We start from the raw sequence: 16,166 nt of genomic DNA, 5'->3' as shown, positions 1-16,166 counted from the left end.
TCTGTACGGCTGTGATTTACCCTTTCTCCATGTGTCAAGGCCCAGTCTAGGTGGTGTTCTTGAATGTTGGTTTTGATTAAAAAAGAAATCTTTTGAGTTGGATTTATTTGGTGAAGGAAATAGGAAGATGTATCTTATGTATTTCATAGTGATGATTTTACTATTAAGTTTCCAGAAATCAAAATATAGCGTAGCTTTCTAAATAAGCGTATCTAATCTCTTTACTGCAAGGGCTTTTTGTTTGTATTCTGAATACTGCCTGCGTGTTCCCTGGGCCCGTCTCCTCTCCCCATCCTGTCACAGCCATCATGGCCTTTCGCAGAGAAAGCGAGCACCATTCTCTCTAGGCCTAACAACTCCCTCCTTTGTCACGGACTCATTTCTCCAAGCTGTCACTGAAGGTACCAGCCGGAGTCTGAGAGCTGGAAGGAAGAATAGCTCTTCAGAGTAAAGCAACCCACTTCCGAAGTTATTCCAACTCTAACAAATTTCTCAGTGAAATAGAGATCTATGTTTTACAATTTTATCACGTTTTCTGTAATTTCACTTTATGTTAACAGCTTGATTTTTATCATCTGCCTAGATCTGTATTCTAGTAATATCTCCATGTGCTTTTAGAGAGTCTAAGAGAGAAATGACCATGTACCCTGACCTCTGGTAGCAGTACAGACTGTAAATACAATTGGCTCTTAATTATATAGCAATAAATTATCGGCTGTGGACTGTCTGTGCCATTGTGGTTGTGGATTATCTGTGCCGCTGACATTCGTGCTGGCACTGCTGCACAAACACAGCTGAACCACTTTCAGAGCCAGCTCCAGAAGTGCTGCAGCTGCTTCCCCGTGACATGGAGGTCGAGCAAAATGCCATGCTGCCCCGTAGCCTCCGCTGTGCAGTGAGCAGCAATTCGGGTGTCCCCGTGACATGTGTGCAGAGGCATCTGGCTGGAGTTGGTTTGGGGTAAGCCAGTTTTATTAGCCTGGGCCTAGGACCAACTGTGTTCAGCCTGCAGCATTCTGGAAGAGGCAGACTTGCCCCTGTGAGGCCTGGCTGAGGGGGAACCGCATGGCCAAGAGCACGTGGTGGTGGCAGCAGTGGTGCTTGTACTGCCTTCCCTGAGATTCTGTGCGGTCCTATTAGTGTGAACGTACATTAAAATTAGTGTCTTATCTTATGTCCACCTCAGACCTGGCAGTGCTCTGGAATGATCATTCCTCCTGGAATAATCCTAAAATTGTGATGGAGAGAAATTAGAGCAGATCCAGAGAGGTGTCCATGAGTGACTGGATACCCTGCACCATGCTCTCCCATATCTGTCTTGTCTTTATTATTACTGTTATCATTCTTATGCATGATGTCCCAGTCTATCATTCTGGGTAATGGAGAGTTAAGCATACTTTGTTCACTTTGAGGTTAATGACTTAAGGCTGACTAAAGCATGTATTTTAGAAAGGCATTCAGTCTACATTTAGATACGTTTTTTTTCTTGTTCTTGTTTCACTTATGTTTTCTCTTGTTCTCTTATTAGTTCATTCTAATTAATAATCTGTGTAGGAAAGAAGACAAGGTCATATTAACTTGTATAATATAGGAATGAGATTTGCAATAGGCATAATTCAGCATCTTTCTGAAGGTTGCTGGGCCTCTGAGAAGTGGCAGAGCTTGGAACTGAGAAGGTGGAGTCTGTAGTGCAAGTAATGCTGCAACTTGGCCTGGGATTTTGAGGTATATAACATAGGTGGTGGAATGAGAAAACCAAGTGAAACAAAAATATCTCCTTTGAAGTCATTTCAGTTAGGCTGATATAATATCATGGGGTGTGTTGAGAAGCAGGTTCTCAACCTCTTGTTGAAATTTGGGCTGTGTTTAACCACTGACCTCAGTGATGTCCTTGAGAGCTTTAGCACTGTTTTGCCTTCAATAGGATAGAAAAAATATATGATTTAGCTATGACTTTGTTTCATAACTTCACTCTGGGCATCTGTGCCTTCCACCCAAGGATTACACACTGAGGTGCAAGTACTATTTCTGTCTGTAGCTACTTTTTAAGATGTATTAGCAACATTCTTGTTCTGTATGGGCTATGGTCTGCTGAATTTGAGGTCTTTAGAAATGTAATGGCTGAGTTTAATTTTCTTTTTGTTTTTTTGTTTTTAAGGGGGTTTAGCTTTTTGCCCCCGAAGATATTACAGGGGCTAATTGAAAGTGGAGCTAGTTGAAAGTGTTCTTCTAATTTTTATTAATGCTGAAGATTTTTTTCACTGATCTGCCAACCCAGTCACTTAGAGCAGGCATTTTGGCTCTGTGTGTTTTGCTCTGAAAGAGCATTTACTAGAACTGCCATCAGTGTGGCCCGAGGAGTCTCCTGCTGATCTCTGCCTGCAGGAGCAGGCTGCGGGGAGCCCGCTGAGCTCCCGAGGCCGCCTGGCCTGCTGTTGTGTTTGCCCCTGTTTGCAGACCCGCAGGAGGCACAGCTTACGCGTCTGGCTGGCGGAGAAGCTTGAGCGTGTCCTCAGCAGCCACCGTTAAGCGTAACGTCTCGTTAGATCCAGGGCTGTCAGTGCCCTGACGTTTTGGGAAGACTGCATGTCTAATCTCTGTGATGTATTTGATTTATTATTCCAGGCAGTGGCACTAGTGTTTCTGGCAGTCTTTGAAGCAAACTTGACTTTGAGCACTTAAATTGGGAGTGTGCAAAAAGGCTCAGTGCTGTGAGAACGAGTTAACTGGGTGAAGGGCTCCCAGGCAGGGATCCTTCCTTACCGTTATCATCTTCGCCTTGGTGCTCTGCGAACAATCCCATTGACCCCCATTTCTACCTTCTTCACTTACAAAATAATGTTACTTTTATTGTCTGTTTTGCAGGGATGTTGTGATGACTGGTTAATGTTCATAAAGAATTGTATGAGTGAAAAAATATCCAGAGAGGAAAAGAGCAATAGTTAGCTGGTTGACAGTTGTCAGTGATGGAAAAATTTTATCTTCAGTGAGTGCTTCATGTAATTCACTGTTGTTTTTACAGAGTGGATTCTTAGTGACATTATAACATTTTTTGGCTGCTCTTATCGTTTATGTGGTGCCAATTATTTCTGTTTATTTACTTGGGTCTGTATCACCAAAATACTTCAAAACATTCTGTAGTTTTGTACAGTTGTCTGAACAAGGATTTGCAAACATGAGGAAACATAAATTTCAGTTACTAGCAGATAACATCTTAGACTATGGAATTCTATCGTTATTTAGTCCTAACAAGACAACAACTGTAATATGTCATATAAGAATTGCTAACTTAATTTCAAACAGTAATTTGATCAAAACTTTGTCAGGGTATTGACATCTGGGGTTTTCTGCTTTTTGCTTGTTTCTTTTGCCTTTATTCTTTTTCCCCTATGAAAGTTTGCAGTAGACTTTTGTTGGGACAAAACAGAATGCAAAGAGTCGTATTAATACTCGAGTGACCTCACATACTTAAACAAGATTCTCCACTAACTGAAATACAGCACTTGGTTGCAGTACAGCACTCTCTGTTAGTCAAATAAAAGATAAAATGTCAGTGGAAATGTTCTGAATGTATTTGCCTCCCAGTTTACCTCTTTTTGGGAAAAATCATTAGATTTTGCAATGACTAGGTTTTGCAATCCATGTTTTGCTCCTCCTACTTTTTGCACAAGTCAGTAGGGTTTTTCTTTGGTAACTATAAGTCAGTACATAACCAGTTTGATTTGGAGGGGGTTCCTCCTTCCTCCTTCCTCCTTCCTCCTTCCTCCTTCCTCCTTCCTCCTTCCTCCTTCCTCCTTCCTCCTTCCTCCTTCCTCCTTCCTCCTTCCTCCTTCCTCCTTCCTCCTTCCTCCTTCCTCCTTCCTCCTTCCTCCTTCCTCCTTCCTCCTTCCTCCTTCCTCCTTCCTTCTTCTTTTTTCCAGCCTGTCATTGTATTGAGTCACTCTGAGCAACCGGCTCTTGGCAATGTTTCTGTAACCTTTTGGATATTTTCCCTACAGAGTTAACTTCAGCAGCTATGTAGGTACTGCCTCGTGCCCCTTCCCTTTCTGAGCTTTCCTGCGCTGCAGCATTAGGGTGCTTTAAGTTGGTGTGTGTCCACAGTGGTGCAAGTGGGGTGTGCTTGGAGCGGTGGAGCCCACTGACTGCTCTGCCTGGGTGTCCGGTGAGGTCGGGAGCAGTGCTCGAGGGGACGTAGAGTGCAACAGCTTTCCGCCGTTCCTGCCTGTGGTCAGGCACAGAAAGTCCTGAGAAGCTTCTTGTACGTGCAAGAAGAGAGGCGTGAGCAGAGGTGTTGGGGAACAGCTGCCGGAGCAGGATGCGAAGCCCCATCACCAGGCACCGTTTCTTGCATCTATGCCTAGCTTGGGGCTTGAACCCCTGGATGGAAATGCAATATCCATGTGGCCGTGAGTGGGATTTCAATGCTGCCCGCAGGTCCCCGACGCAGTAGTACTTAAACATGCCAAGACTGTCTCTTGGCATGGCGCTTTCTTGGGTGCTGCTTTCACTTAAATGTAAGGACAGACACACTGGTCCCAGCTTACGAGACAGTCTAGCGCAGAATTCAGTAGCAGCAGTGGCTGAAGAAAGGATATCCAGGGAAGAAGATAAGCACAGGCAAAGCAGGTAGTGTTTCTTCCCTCTCTATAACCTCCAGCTTTCTGTGGCTTAAGGACTTAAGGCCCCAGGAGGAGTGCTTCATATCCCTCAGTGAGTTGTTCTGCCACTGATTTGTCCATTTGCTTTCTGAGCCAAGACTTCCAGCTCCTGCCATGTCTGAAAGATAACTTACTGTTATTTCTTATGCCTCCAGCAAATTGCTTTTTAAATTCTCTTTGACCACCTTATTATGTTTATCCTGCCAGACATTATAATCATCTGGTTGATCATGCATCTACTTTTCAGTGAAAATATAGGCTAAATTTCTCCAGGGCTAATGATTCTCTGAGCCCTTCTTGTAAGCTAACTTTTCCATCTCTCTGGGCACCAAAGATATATCACAATTTGCTACGAGAGAGAGTAGTTCAGCTTGCTGCAAAACAAAGAGCTGTGGTGCTGCTTCTGAAATTCCCAGGAACACGCTTGGATGACCCCAAAGAGCTCCCGGTCCTGGGGAGAAAGGCTTTACCTGGCGGCTGCTGAACACTGAATACTCACGCGCATGACCTCCACAGAGCAGGCGTAGCTCAGAGGTGATCTGTTTGCACACAATTAATTATCAAGTTTCTAACACTCCGTTAAAATTGTTCTCTCTTGCTCTTTTTTTTTTCTCCTAGCAACAAGTAAATTGTAAAATTAAACCTTCTTACAGCAATCAGAAAACTGATTTTAAAAGTTTATTTAACTGAAAGTACCTGGAAAAGAGATTGTCTCTTTGAAATAATGACTGAAATTGTCAAGAAGGTGTAGACTTCAAAGTAGGTTAGTTCTGTGTTGGGTGGTTTTATTTAAGAAATGTATTATTTACTGTGTTGGTAAAATGTGCTGAGGTAGCTGTCTAGAGGAGTTAAATCTTCGTATCCACACACACTGTACAGAACTGACAGCCAAACCAAATGATCTTCCCTGACTTTGGGGAAAACTTTAGTGCGAGCAGAGCGCTATATTACGCTTTCTTGTTAGAAATATGTCAGATCCCAAATACTTTCTTATGAGCACATCTACTGGGAACTGCTGCTACCTTGCGTAACTGGAGCTAATGGCACAGACAGCTGAGGGTGAGTCTTGACTAGTGTCCTGAAATGAATTTGGCCTATAAACCTAGAGACAAAATGAAGTGTATTTTTTTTGCAGTTTGAGAAATTAAACAGTATTACACAACAGTAGTTGCATAAAATATGCTGTCTGCTCTAATAAAAAATGTTGAAATGTCTTGTTTTTTTATAGGAAAGTTCATTGGGTGGGAATAGAACTTGCGTTTAAAAATAAACTTTCTGGTTATGTGAATCTCTCGTTTATTTATATATGTATTTGGGGTTTGTGATAGCTTATTCAGAAGAGATGTCCTTGCTCATGAATAGCAGTTTGAATCACTGCAGACTGATTTCCCGGTGCGTTTCTTGCCACTTGGACCTGTCACTACTGTATGTGCTTGCACAAACCATCTGTGACTCTGGTTCAGAATTTGTATCTTTGCTCTGGTTTCTTCTCCCCAAAGGAATAAAAAGTCTGATGCATCTCAAGCTGTTACTGTCCCTCCTGTTTTCTTCTTCTCGGCTTAAACGTTCAAGAAATGCTGTGTAACTCCCTTGTAAAACTAAGTGTGATAAAATCAAAAAATTCAATATTTTTCTTTAGTCGGTTCCATATAAACATTAAGAGTAATTTTGTAAAGTTGAATATTAATAACCATGATACGACTATGCATTTTTAATGTAGTTGTTGCCCACATTTGAAATTAGGTCATTCAGATATTCTTCTTACATTAAAGGCTGGAATAAAGTATCATATGAAAGTAGAGTTCAAGACCAGTGTTTTATACTGATTATGAGCAGTGTGCAGGTTGTATTTGGAAGGCAAAACAAAAAACTTTGGTTTTTTTTTTCACTAGTATCTCTTGAAGAAGCTGGTAAGCCTGGAATTGAAATAGAGGCAAAAGATTATCAAAACTGTGTGCTTTAAGATGTATTTTTGTGATCTCTCCCAGTTGAAAACAAGATAGGAATTGGATTGCAAATGTTTGCAGCACACATTTGTAGATGTTCCGAGATGTCAATATGAACAGTCATTTGCACCGTAAAACTTTTTTTTTTTTTTTTTGTCATTGGTGTTAACTTACCTGAAGAGTTTTAAATGTTAGTCAGTTGAAAATTTGATCTTTCAGATAGAATTGTAAACTAATCCTTTTCTGTATAGGAGTATCTTTGTTGCCAGATTTCTAATAGGTGTATCTTCTAAAATTAAAATTCATTTTTTACATCATCTTAATCCGGGTTTGCAACATTGTGTGCAAGATGCCAATTTCTATGGTCTCAATAAATAATGGAAATACAGATCTGAATATTTCACAGCCAGACATAAACAGCAAAAGGTGCTTGCATACAGTAACTTTTAAAAAGTTGAAAATACTCTTGAAATCTTATTGGTAACTAGTTATTACATCTCTTGCAATGCTATTTAAAAGTTTAGGTATATATGAAATTAATATGGCATTCTATAAAGATTTACCAATAATATTAAATGACTTTTGTGGTTGTCTCACTTTATTTAAACAAAGTATATTATTGTTATGTGTAAAGTGTTATGCGTAAGGTATATTTAAACTGTTAGGAAAAGAATCTAATTGAAACTTCCTGTTTTCTTTCAGCTCCAGCAATAAATCGATTCACAAGACGGGCATCAGGTAAGTTGGATGAAGTTGCATGTTTCCTTGGTCTACATAATAAATTTAAAATAATGATGATTGTGACTGTCATGTAAAATATAATATGACATTAATCAGATTTCTTTGAAGATGACTGACTTGAGTTTATTTCAAATTAGTTATCCAGCTTGCTGAAAAACGTCGTCAAGGTTCCAGGTCACAGAACTTGCCTGAATCCTTCCTGTTGCTGTGGAATTTATGAAAAATCTAAGCTTTTCTTTTTCCTTTAAAAAAGAAATAATTTTAGGACTAACAGGACTAAACTTAGAAAACATGAACTGAGGGCGATCGGATCCAGTGTTGTCTTGCTTATTTCATAGATAACTTGAAACAGCAATTTGGCGATCACACGTGCATGAGAAAATGTACAGCCAAGCCAGCAATCTCCAAATTTTTTCAAAACTGAGCTGATTTGTGTACATGGTGCATCTCTGTAGAGCTATCAGATTGGGTCCCAAAAGCAATATTGTCATGACAGCGTTGTGTTGTGCGATGTTAGTGTTACTGCTTAGCTTGGTGCTGTTTTGTCTATACTGCACGTTAGCTTGGTTAGTGCTGGCTCGGGGAACTATTTACCTTATTCCATTACAACATGTAATGGATCCCCTCATATTATGTGAGATTAAAAATTAATATTTTTGGCCTCTCTTTGTCCTCCTGTATTATGGCCTTTACATTTCATATTTTCAGGCTTTTTCTCCTGAAGCGTGAGTCCCAGAACTTAACTCTATTTATTTTTGAAATAATATGAATCTGGAAGTGGGGTGTAAAACCTTCCATTAAATATAAAAACATTCATAATGGACTCAGAGTCAGCAGAACTGAAAATGTGATCTATATCCAGTCAACTCAGTATGCTAAGTTTAAAATCTAAATATAAAACACTTTCTATTTTCAACTGCAGATCATTTTAGTAAACGTAATAAAGTGTGTATCCCACAATCCAGAAAGTCTGTCCAGACTTGTAGGTTTTCTTCCAACAGTCTCAGTCGGATAGTTCCTTGTCAATATAAAAATATTAGTCAAGTTACTAAGATGAGAACTGTACAGAATAAATGGAGATATGCATTTGCAGGATTGGGGCATATTGTATGTAGCACACAGTAAGAAAGCATAATTCATTCGAAAATACTCTCATACTAATGGTTTTAAGTTTTGCTATTACTTCATAAGGTGCTTGTAACATGAAATGAAAGGGATGATTTGTAGCTGGCACACACTAAGTGAGCAGGGGGTTATGCAGATTGTGTTGCGTGTTTAAAGCAAGGTTTTACTGTGACTGATTGACAGCTGACTTTAATCAATGCAGTCTTTTCAACAGATATGTGATAAGACTTTGCATTACAGTACGAGAGTTTGATTCATTTGAAAAGCTAATGCTTGCTCAGAAAAAAATTGGCAGTTATTTTCAATGTCCCTTTGAAAGGAAACAAAAAAAAGTCTGAAATTTTTGCACGCTTATTGGGGAAAAATATAAATAATTTTTGTGGGCAATTAATATTTAACGTGCTTAAGTCTTTTGTAGAAAGATAAGATTGAGTTATTTTTTTCAGAAAAATAAGTGGAATTGTATAAGATTGTTTAGATGTAAATCCTGTAAGTGGAATTCAATTTCTGTTAAGATAAGGAGACGCTCTGCAAGCCTCAGAAATGAGCACTGTTTAATTAAGCTGCAGCAAGGTAATAATACAATCTACTGTATGTACTATTTTATTAATTTTCAGGGCAGCTTTAATAGTCAAAATAATTATTTTTTCAAACAAGAAAAGCCATGAAAGGTGATAGTTCTTACTTCTTAAATACTAAATAGCTGCCAGAGAGATAAAGGATATGTAAGAAAGTTGATTTATCAAATATTAAATGTGCCTTGACCTATACTGATAGCAGGCATTTTACAGAGATGTTTTGTCATAACCATATTTTTAGATAGTGACTTTACTTTTTATTGAACAACTGTTTGGATACATTAAGATACTCAAGATACTTTGCAAATAGAAAAGCCAGACAGTGACTGCTTTCCAGGCTTTCCAGCTTTGTAGTCCAAGATGATTCTCATATTTAGGAAGTGAGAGGCTGACCAAAAGAAGAGTTTTTTGTTTGTTTGCTTTTCCAAGTATGGATTTCTGTTAATTTTAAACATATTGAATAAGAGCTATTTTAAAATGTAAAATGTGCAAGATTTTTGGTTCTGAAGTGTCATGGAAATTTTCTTGAAGATTTGCTTCTGATATGCATTACTCTGAGTTATTGTTAAATACTTTGATAGGTGGCTGTGGCGTGTGGTTGATGTTGCATGTGATCTGGTGATACTGCAGACTGATTGCCAAAGCGTGATGTTACTCTCCCCGCCTTTCTCACGTCTGCCCAAAAGCCATCTCGCCTTCCCTCGCACAGGTCGGGGAGTCGTGCTGCCCGAGGGGGCACAGATGTAATGAAAATAGCAGTAGAGCAGTTCTTTGGTGTACTGGTTTTCATGTGGATCTCCCGTTGCCCCATGCTGGGGCTCCCAGATAACTATCTCCAAAAGGGTGGATTTTGCATGTTGCGTGCATGCTGCCACCACAGTGGCAGTAGCGGTCGAGTTCAGCCGGCGGCAGGACGGAGGAAGGGCAGAATCGCCCCAGCTGGTGCCAGGCGCACTCGCGCCAGGAGCGAGGAAAAACACCAGTGACATCCCAAGCAAAGGCTCCCAGACTGCGCTGCTAAAAGCTGCTTTTTGAGCTCTTGCAGTGATAGGCAGGGAGAAGCCAGATGATACACATTTCTTCACAAAGAATAATAATTCGCAGCAGTGGATGTGTTGATTTTGATGTCTCTGTTATTCTATAGGCAATCTCTAGTATTTTACTTGGTGGCATAAGATCTAGTTATTTTTCTAAACTGAGCTAGAAATTAAGCCGCAAGAGATTAATTGCTGAAGCACCTGCTGAAAACAATATAGTAAGGCATTTATTATTTAACAGCTGTTCCTGTTAACATGCTGTGAGTATATTAATGTGCTGTCACTGGTATGTAAAGGATAAAGGAGTAAGTAAGCTAGGATCCATTAATTGTTCTTGAATTTTAATTCTTAAAATTTATTGAGCTATGTAATTTAGTATCTTATCTGTATGTTTATGCAGGCAATGTATGTTCTATACATAAAATACACATGTACATATACCATGGAGCTGAAGGCATAGCTACCTACAGACTAGTTAGTCATGCACTCCCTTATTCTAGGCTGAGTACAAAGAATAATGGATTTCATAGTCTTAAATAGACGAAGTAGGCAAGCAGAGGAGGCTAGAAATACATCACACAGCTAGAATGAACAGTAAGATAGCTGCAAATGCTTTAATCCTGAAATTTTCTCTAAGATCTGGTAGGATTAAGATGAAGAGAAAGGAGAAAAAACACTGAGGCAATCAAGAGACATGGACAGGAAGAAAGGGGGGCACGGAGGTGGAGGCAGCGTGAAGCTGAAGAGAAAGCTGTGAGTATGCTCACAAGGTGAAAAATGATGTGGAGATTCCTGAATGAGCTGAGCTAGCCAAGAGGTGCAGCTTCTGAATATAGAAAGATGCTTTTTTGCTGTGGATGAGATTAATTTTCATCCATTCAAGTCTGCGATACCTAGGTTTGGAAAGCTAATGTGGTTCTGTGTGTTTGCAGAAGCACTGAGTTCTTGCTTTTCACCCTCTTGAAATGAATCTTGCATACAAAACCAGCATGGGGTTGCTAGAGAATGAGCATAAATTTAGACTTAATAGATACCACTTACTGGGGCTGTTTTTATCCATTTATTAGTATTATATACAAGTGTATAATATAGGCTTAATTTAAGAAATAGATAACAGTTTATAAAGTTACTTCAGTTCTGTGTCTGTTTAAGCTTCTAAAATGGTGAAAAGAACCTAAATGTTGTTGCCATGAGTTGGTATTGTCATGCTAAAAAAAATTGGTAGAGAAGTTCAAGGGCATATGTGAAGCATTTCTTATCAACAGAGATAAGCCCCTCATTCCTCTCCCCAAACATTATCCAAATTCAAAATACCCTTGTAGTCCTAGTGGAAAGGAAATAAATAGCATTTTAAATACTGTTCTTTCAACCACATGGAAAAGATGAGAGAAGTAGCTCTATTTTGTTCCATTTTTTGATTTGTTTTTTTTGTTTGTTTGTTTGGGGGGGGGGATTGGCCAGCTTCTCCACAAAGCTCTAAAACAAAATAATTTAAACAACAGACAGTATATCAACCTTGATCATATAAGGAGAAACTGGTTAAGATATAGTTGGAATGAACTAGCAATCAAGGAACTGCCACTGTCATGGAAAGAACACGAGGAAGCAGGAAAGGTGAAGATTCTCAGGCTCTCCTCCATGGGTGCTGGTAATGACCACTCCAAAGACAGCAGCACATTATAAGTAAATTGAAGTTTACATTATACACTTCGTGGGTCAGTCATCAATCTTAGAGAGAAAGAGAATGAGACAAAATCTCTCAAGACACTAGAGGAGATCTCCGTGCAATAATTTTTTTTTTTATTTTTTTTTTTTAGTAATCTTTTTCTACTCTGGAACTTTTGAAACTAGGAAATATTCGCTGCCTTTACATACAGTCTTAAGGACTGTCACTTTTAGGTAACTTTACATGGCTGACTTAACTGAAGATGAAAGGCTGAGAAAGAAGGCTGCTTTCAAAAGGAAACAGTTTTTCATGCTTTTTGGAAAGTGTGTGTTTAATTCATTTAGCAGGTACTCGAATTCAGAGTATTTCACTATGGAGATCAAATCACTTATGTACTGTTGTAATTTCTAATTATGTTGGGCCTGTGTTTAGTGGCCTGTCTCTTCTTCAGCTACTCCTACAGTACACAAGTGACTCTAAGAATGAAAACTCATTTCATTTGACTCTGCAGATTTTATACTTACAAAGCATCAGATCAGATTTTCACCTGAGGAGAAAGAAGGAGGCGCAACATTCTCGTTATTCTTAATTACATGAAACGTCCAAAAGCCATGCAATGGGATTGTAAGTGTCTAACACAGATGATAGTTAATTTGAATTAGTAGAGCAGGTCATTTCAGTTTGTTTCTGTTCAGGGCTTGCAATTACTTAAGTATTTTCCAGCAAGAATTTCTGCTGGCTAGGAATATTTTCCCTTAATCTCAATAGGCAGAAACCAAAAGGAAACGCATGCAACTGTTTCAGTCATGTGATAAAATTTGCAGAAAGCAGTTCAGTTTAGAATCAAAACACACTGGTTACTTTCCAAGCCCCTCAAAGTAGCTGTTTTTATGAAAATACTAAACGCGCACGCATGCACACACCGAGTGAAATACTTCACAGGCAAGTTGCAGGCAATGAGCACTTCGTAGCACCATTATTTATATGGCTGATGTCAGGCGGTGTCCCATCGGTGGAGGGCTGCCTGGCCGATCTCCTCTCCGCACTGCTGTGCTGCTCTCAGTTGGGAGCAGTGCAGTGTCGCCACATCGGAGATGGGACATACACACACATGCGTGCACACACGCACGTGCACACACACGCACATTTTGTTATGCACGGGGCCCATTACGTAGCTTTCCCCGTTGCATGACCAAAGCAGAGCCCTTCCTGCGCTGGACTGGGGCTGGCTGCCTCCCGCTCACGTGACTGCGGAGGTGGGCGCTCTCGGCCCCTGCGCTGGCGTACAAGGTCGCGTGCCTCTGCGTGCCGTGCCGCAGGTTGTCTGCGCTTTAGCACACCTTTGGCTGCGAGTGAGGGGGAAGGTTTGGTGCAGCCCTCGTGGAAGGGAGCTTGCCGGAGCAATTTATCCATCCTTCGTCTCACCCTTTCATCCTTGCGCGAGGTGCCAATTCAGAAGCAGTGACAAGATAAAAGTTTGGGGCTTCATGAATCTGAGCAGAGGTGTGGACTGTGGATTAGTCATACCCACAGTGACATTTACATATATCACTGCTTGTTTTCAGTTTAATGATTTCTACAGAAAATGTGACAAGCCACTTAAGGAACATGAAGAAATTTTACTGAATTTGGTCCATTTGCGTCCTGTTACTGAAGGGATGGGTAATTGCTTTCTGAAACTATAAGCTTGGAAGAACGTAAGTGATATTAAATTCAATTGTTTAATGCAAGCTACTATTTAGTAAGAGCAAATTGACACTGTTAGCCAAGAATAGAATATGTTACTAGGAAAGAAGATAAAGTTTTGAACTTAGAAAACAGATATTCCATCTGTAATTTCAGTCTGTTTGAATTATATTGAGATTTTATTAACAAGATTGGCATCCACTTTCCTATGGCATGTTAAAAAATGTCAGAGAAAGAAAGAAGGCTAATTTAAATGAAATGATATTCCATTTTATACAATAAGGCAGAAGCTGGAGTTATACCAAAAATAATGATGAAGAATGAAGTAACTGTAAACTCCATTTTAAATTCACAGGTAGGAGAAGGTATTGTTGTAGAAGCATATCAAGTCATAGTGACAGAAGGTAGAAGAATGAAGAGCTTTTATTAATAGACTTGTAATTCCAATGTAGTTCTTCAAGCAGAATTACCAGTTCTGCAAGTTCTGAATTCTGTATAACCCCCAAAATTGAGTTCAAGTGATACTGGGTTCATCTTATGCTTTTCCTTGCATGCACGTAGTCGATAGCTAATTTGAAATGCCCAGTCCTCCATGTTTGTTAAATAAAAAGTGACCTATTCTGCCAACATACAATAGTATTTAACACAAAAACCCTGTTAGCACCAAGCCTGCCAATGTAAGTATTAAACAATGAGGGAAACCAGAACAAAATGTGCTGTTAAAGCTTTGAGGTATAGCATTGCATTATAGAGTACAATTGGGGAAAAAAAAAAAAAAAGCATCTAAGCTGGTGGTGGCACATCAGCGTGGTACGGTGTGGCAATTTGTGGGTTACTAGTGGTCACAGAAGCAGTAGATCTTACTAAGTTCGTGATGCCTGCTGACAGGATTGACAGGTTGTGCAGACTTCGAGCCACATGGCTGCAGCTGTGCTGTGCTCAGCCGTGTGCAGCTGTACGTGTGCAGACGCGTGCAGCGTTGTGTGAACAGGCACAGCCTTCGCTTACTTCCTGATCCTTTTACAACGCACTCGTTGGTTATGTTTCACCCATTTTTTCTACACAACTGTGCCTCTTTCATGTATTCTATAGATAGCAGCTGCCTCAGTCATTCAGTGCTGAGAACAAATTCCCTTATTTTGTGATTTTGCACAAATACATGGTATAGTCTGTACTCTCCAGTCCTTACAGAGAATGTTTTCTTTCCTTGTCAGGGTCTCTCTTACAGTTACCATCATTGCAGCACAAAGATGCTTCACAAACATTGAAGAATTTCACAACACCTATTTCAATTAAAGAATGAGGAATGTCCCTGGTTAATACGTATGGAAATTGCAGCGTTTATATTCAAGCCAGGATGTATATCACTAACTTTGTCTGCGTCAGAAATTGAATGCCCAACATGAGATTCCCATTTTCTTTCCTTGAAGCACTTAATATCACAGCTCCTTCAAAGCATAACTGTAATTATATCTGCACAGCAGTTTAAAAATCAGGTGATTACATCTCTTTGCACTGTGATATGTCCACATTATTTTATGTGTTGTGTAATGAAGCTCCAGGCACACAGTACAAAATCTTTTCCCATAGGTATAAGTCTGAGCTCTCCTCTCCTGCAATATGGGCGCTCCAGATATAGCATGTCTGGCCTTAGCCTGCCATTCACGTACCCCGTCTGCATTTGCAGTGTTATCCCAGGGCCAGTGCCACAGAGAGAAATGAGCCGCAGGGCTCTCCCAAGATGGGTCTGATAGCAGGTGCCACAAGAGCCAGTGGGACTTGTAGCTGGGCTAAACTTAGGCTACTGTATAACTATATGGGCATGATGAGCTATAGGCACCTTACAGCCATTGGTGGGATGGCAGTGAGCGAGCTGGGGAGCGAGCTGGGCTTTAGGCTGGTGCCCGGTCCACCCACCTGCTGCAAGCACAGACCTAACTCTTGAGAATGAAGGACCAACTTCAGTGGCCTGTCCACAACTCACGCGAGCTCTGCGGGAAAGGTGCAGGAAGAACCTGTTTCCCTCCCAGCACCATAACCAAGTGACCCACCTTCCCTTCTGTATTTTCCCTTACGTACCTTACTTGCTGTGCACTTCACAAGTTTATGCTGCAAATGAGACAAAGTCATAGGACCAAGAGTTTAATTTGCTGTGTAGTCTAGTCTCTTTGTATATATTCTGGGCATTTTAGAAGACTTCCTGTTAGAAAAACAATGAGTGAACATAGTTGTAGAGATGCTTAGAGAGCATTTACGTTTGCTCCAAAATGCTAACCATTGCTTTTGTCCAGAATGTCTAATCAAATAACATAATAAAGTTAAACTTGTAGCATTTGTTCCTGACCTGTTGTTATGCTAAGGTTTGTTGCTTTTGCTGCAGATCTTAAGAAGGGTTTGTGTGCTGAGAAGCTTGTCTTTTCCCTTTCTTGCTCAGTTAATTTAGTTGTGTTGGTGAAAGATTCTCCCTCTGAAACTTTTCCCTCTCTAGATCATCACAACCATACCATAAATCTTCCACACTACGGGGTATAGTTGGACACTAGTATTTGTATGCAAAGAGAACAAAATTTTGGCTATCTGTGCATTACTTCTGGAGCTTCTTAACTTTAAATGTTCACTTTTAACATTCATTTAGGATTTTTGTGGGATTTCCTGTATTAAACCTACAAAACCTAGAAAATAGATTCTCTAGCAGGTTGTACCGAAGTGTTGCCTTGTATAGGTCATCA

The 16,166-nt window shown here is 40.1% G+C and overlaps 1 protein-coding gene across 1 annotated transcript in view; it reads left to right on the top strand.

Annotated features, from left to right (window-relative positions):
- PRKAR2B (protein kinase cAMP-dependent type II regulatory subunit beta) overlaps positions 1 to 16,166 on the top strand; it is a 94,850-nt gene that overhangs the window by 25,720 nt on the left and 52,964 nt on the right. The window contains exon 2 of the mRNA XM_067316319.1: positions 7,307 to 7,342. Coding sequence (XP_067172420.1) covers positions 7,307 to 7,342 — 36 coding nt within the window. The remainder of the gene's footprint in view (positions 1 to 7,306; positions 7,343 to 16,166) is intronic.

Source organism: Apteryx mantelli, chromosome 1 (genome assembly GCF_036417845.1).
Source record: "Apteryx mantelli isolate bAptMan1 chromosome 1, bAptMan1.hap1, whole genome shotgun sequence".
Lineage (NCBI taxonomy): Eukaryota > Metazoa > Chordata > Aves > Apterygiformes > Apterygidae > Apteryx > Apteryx mantelli.
The sequence above is the reverse complement of the archived record's forward strand: the minus strand, read 5'-3'. Positions and strand labels throughout refer to the sequence as shown.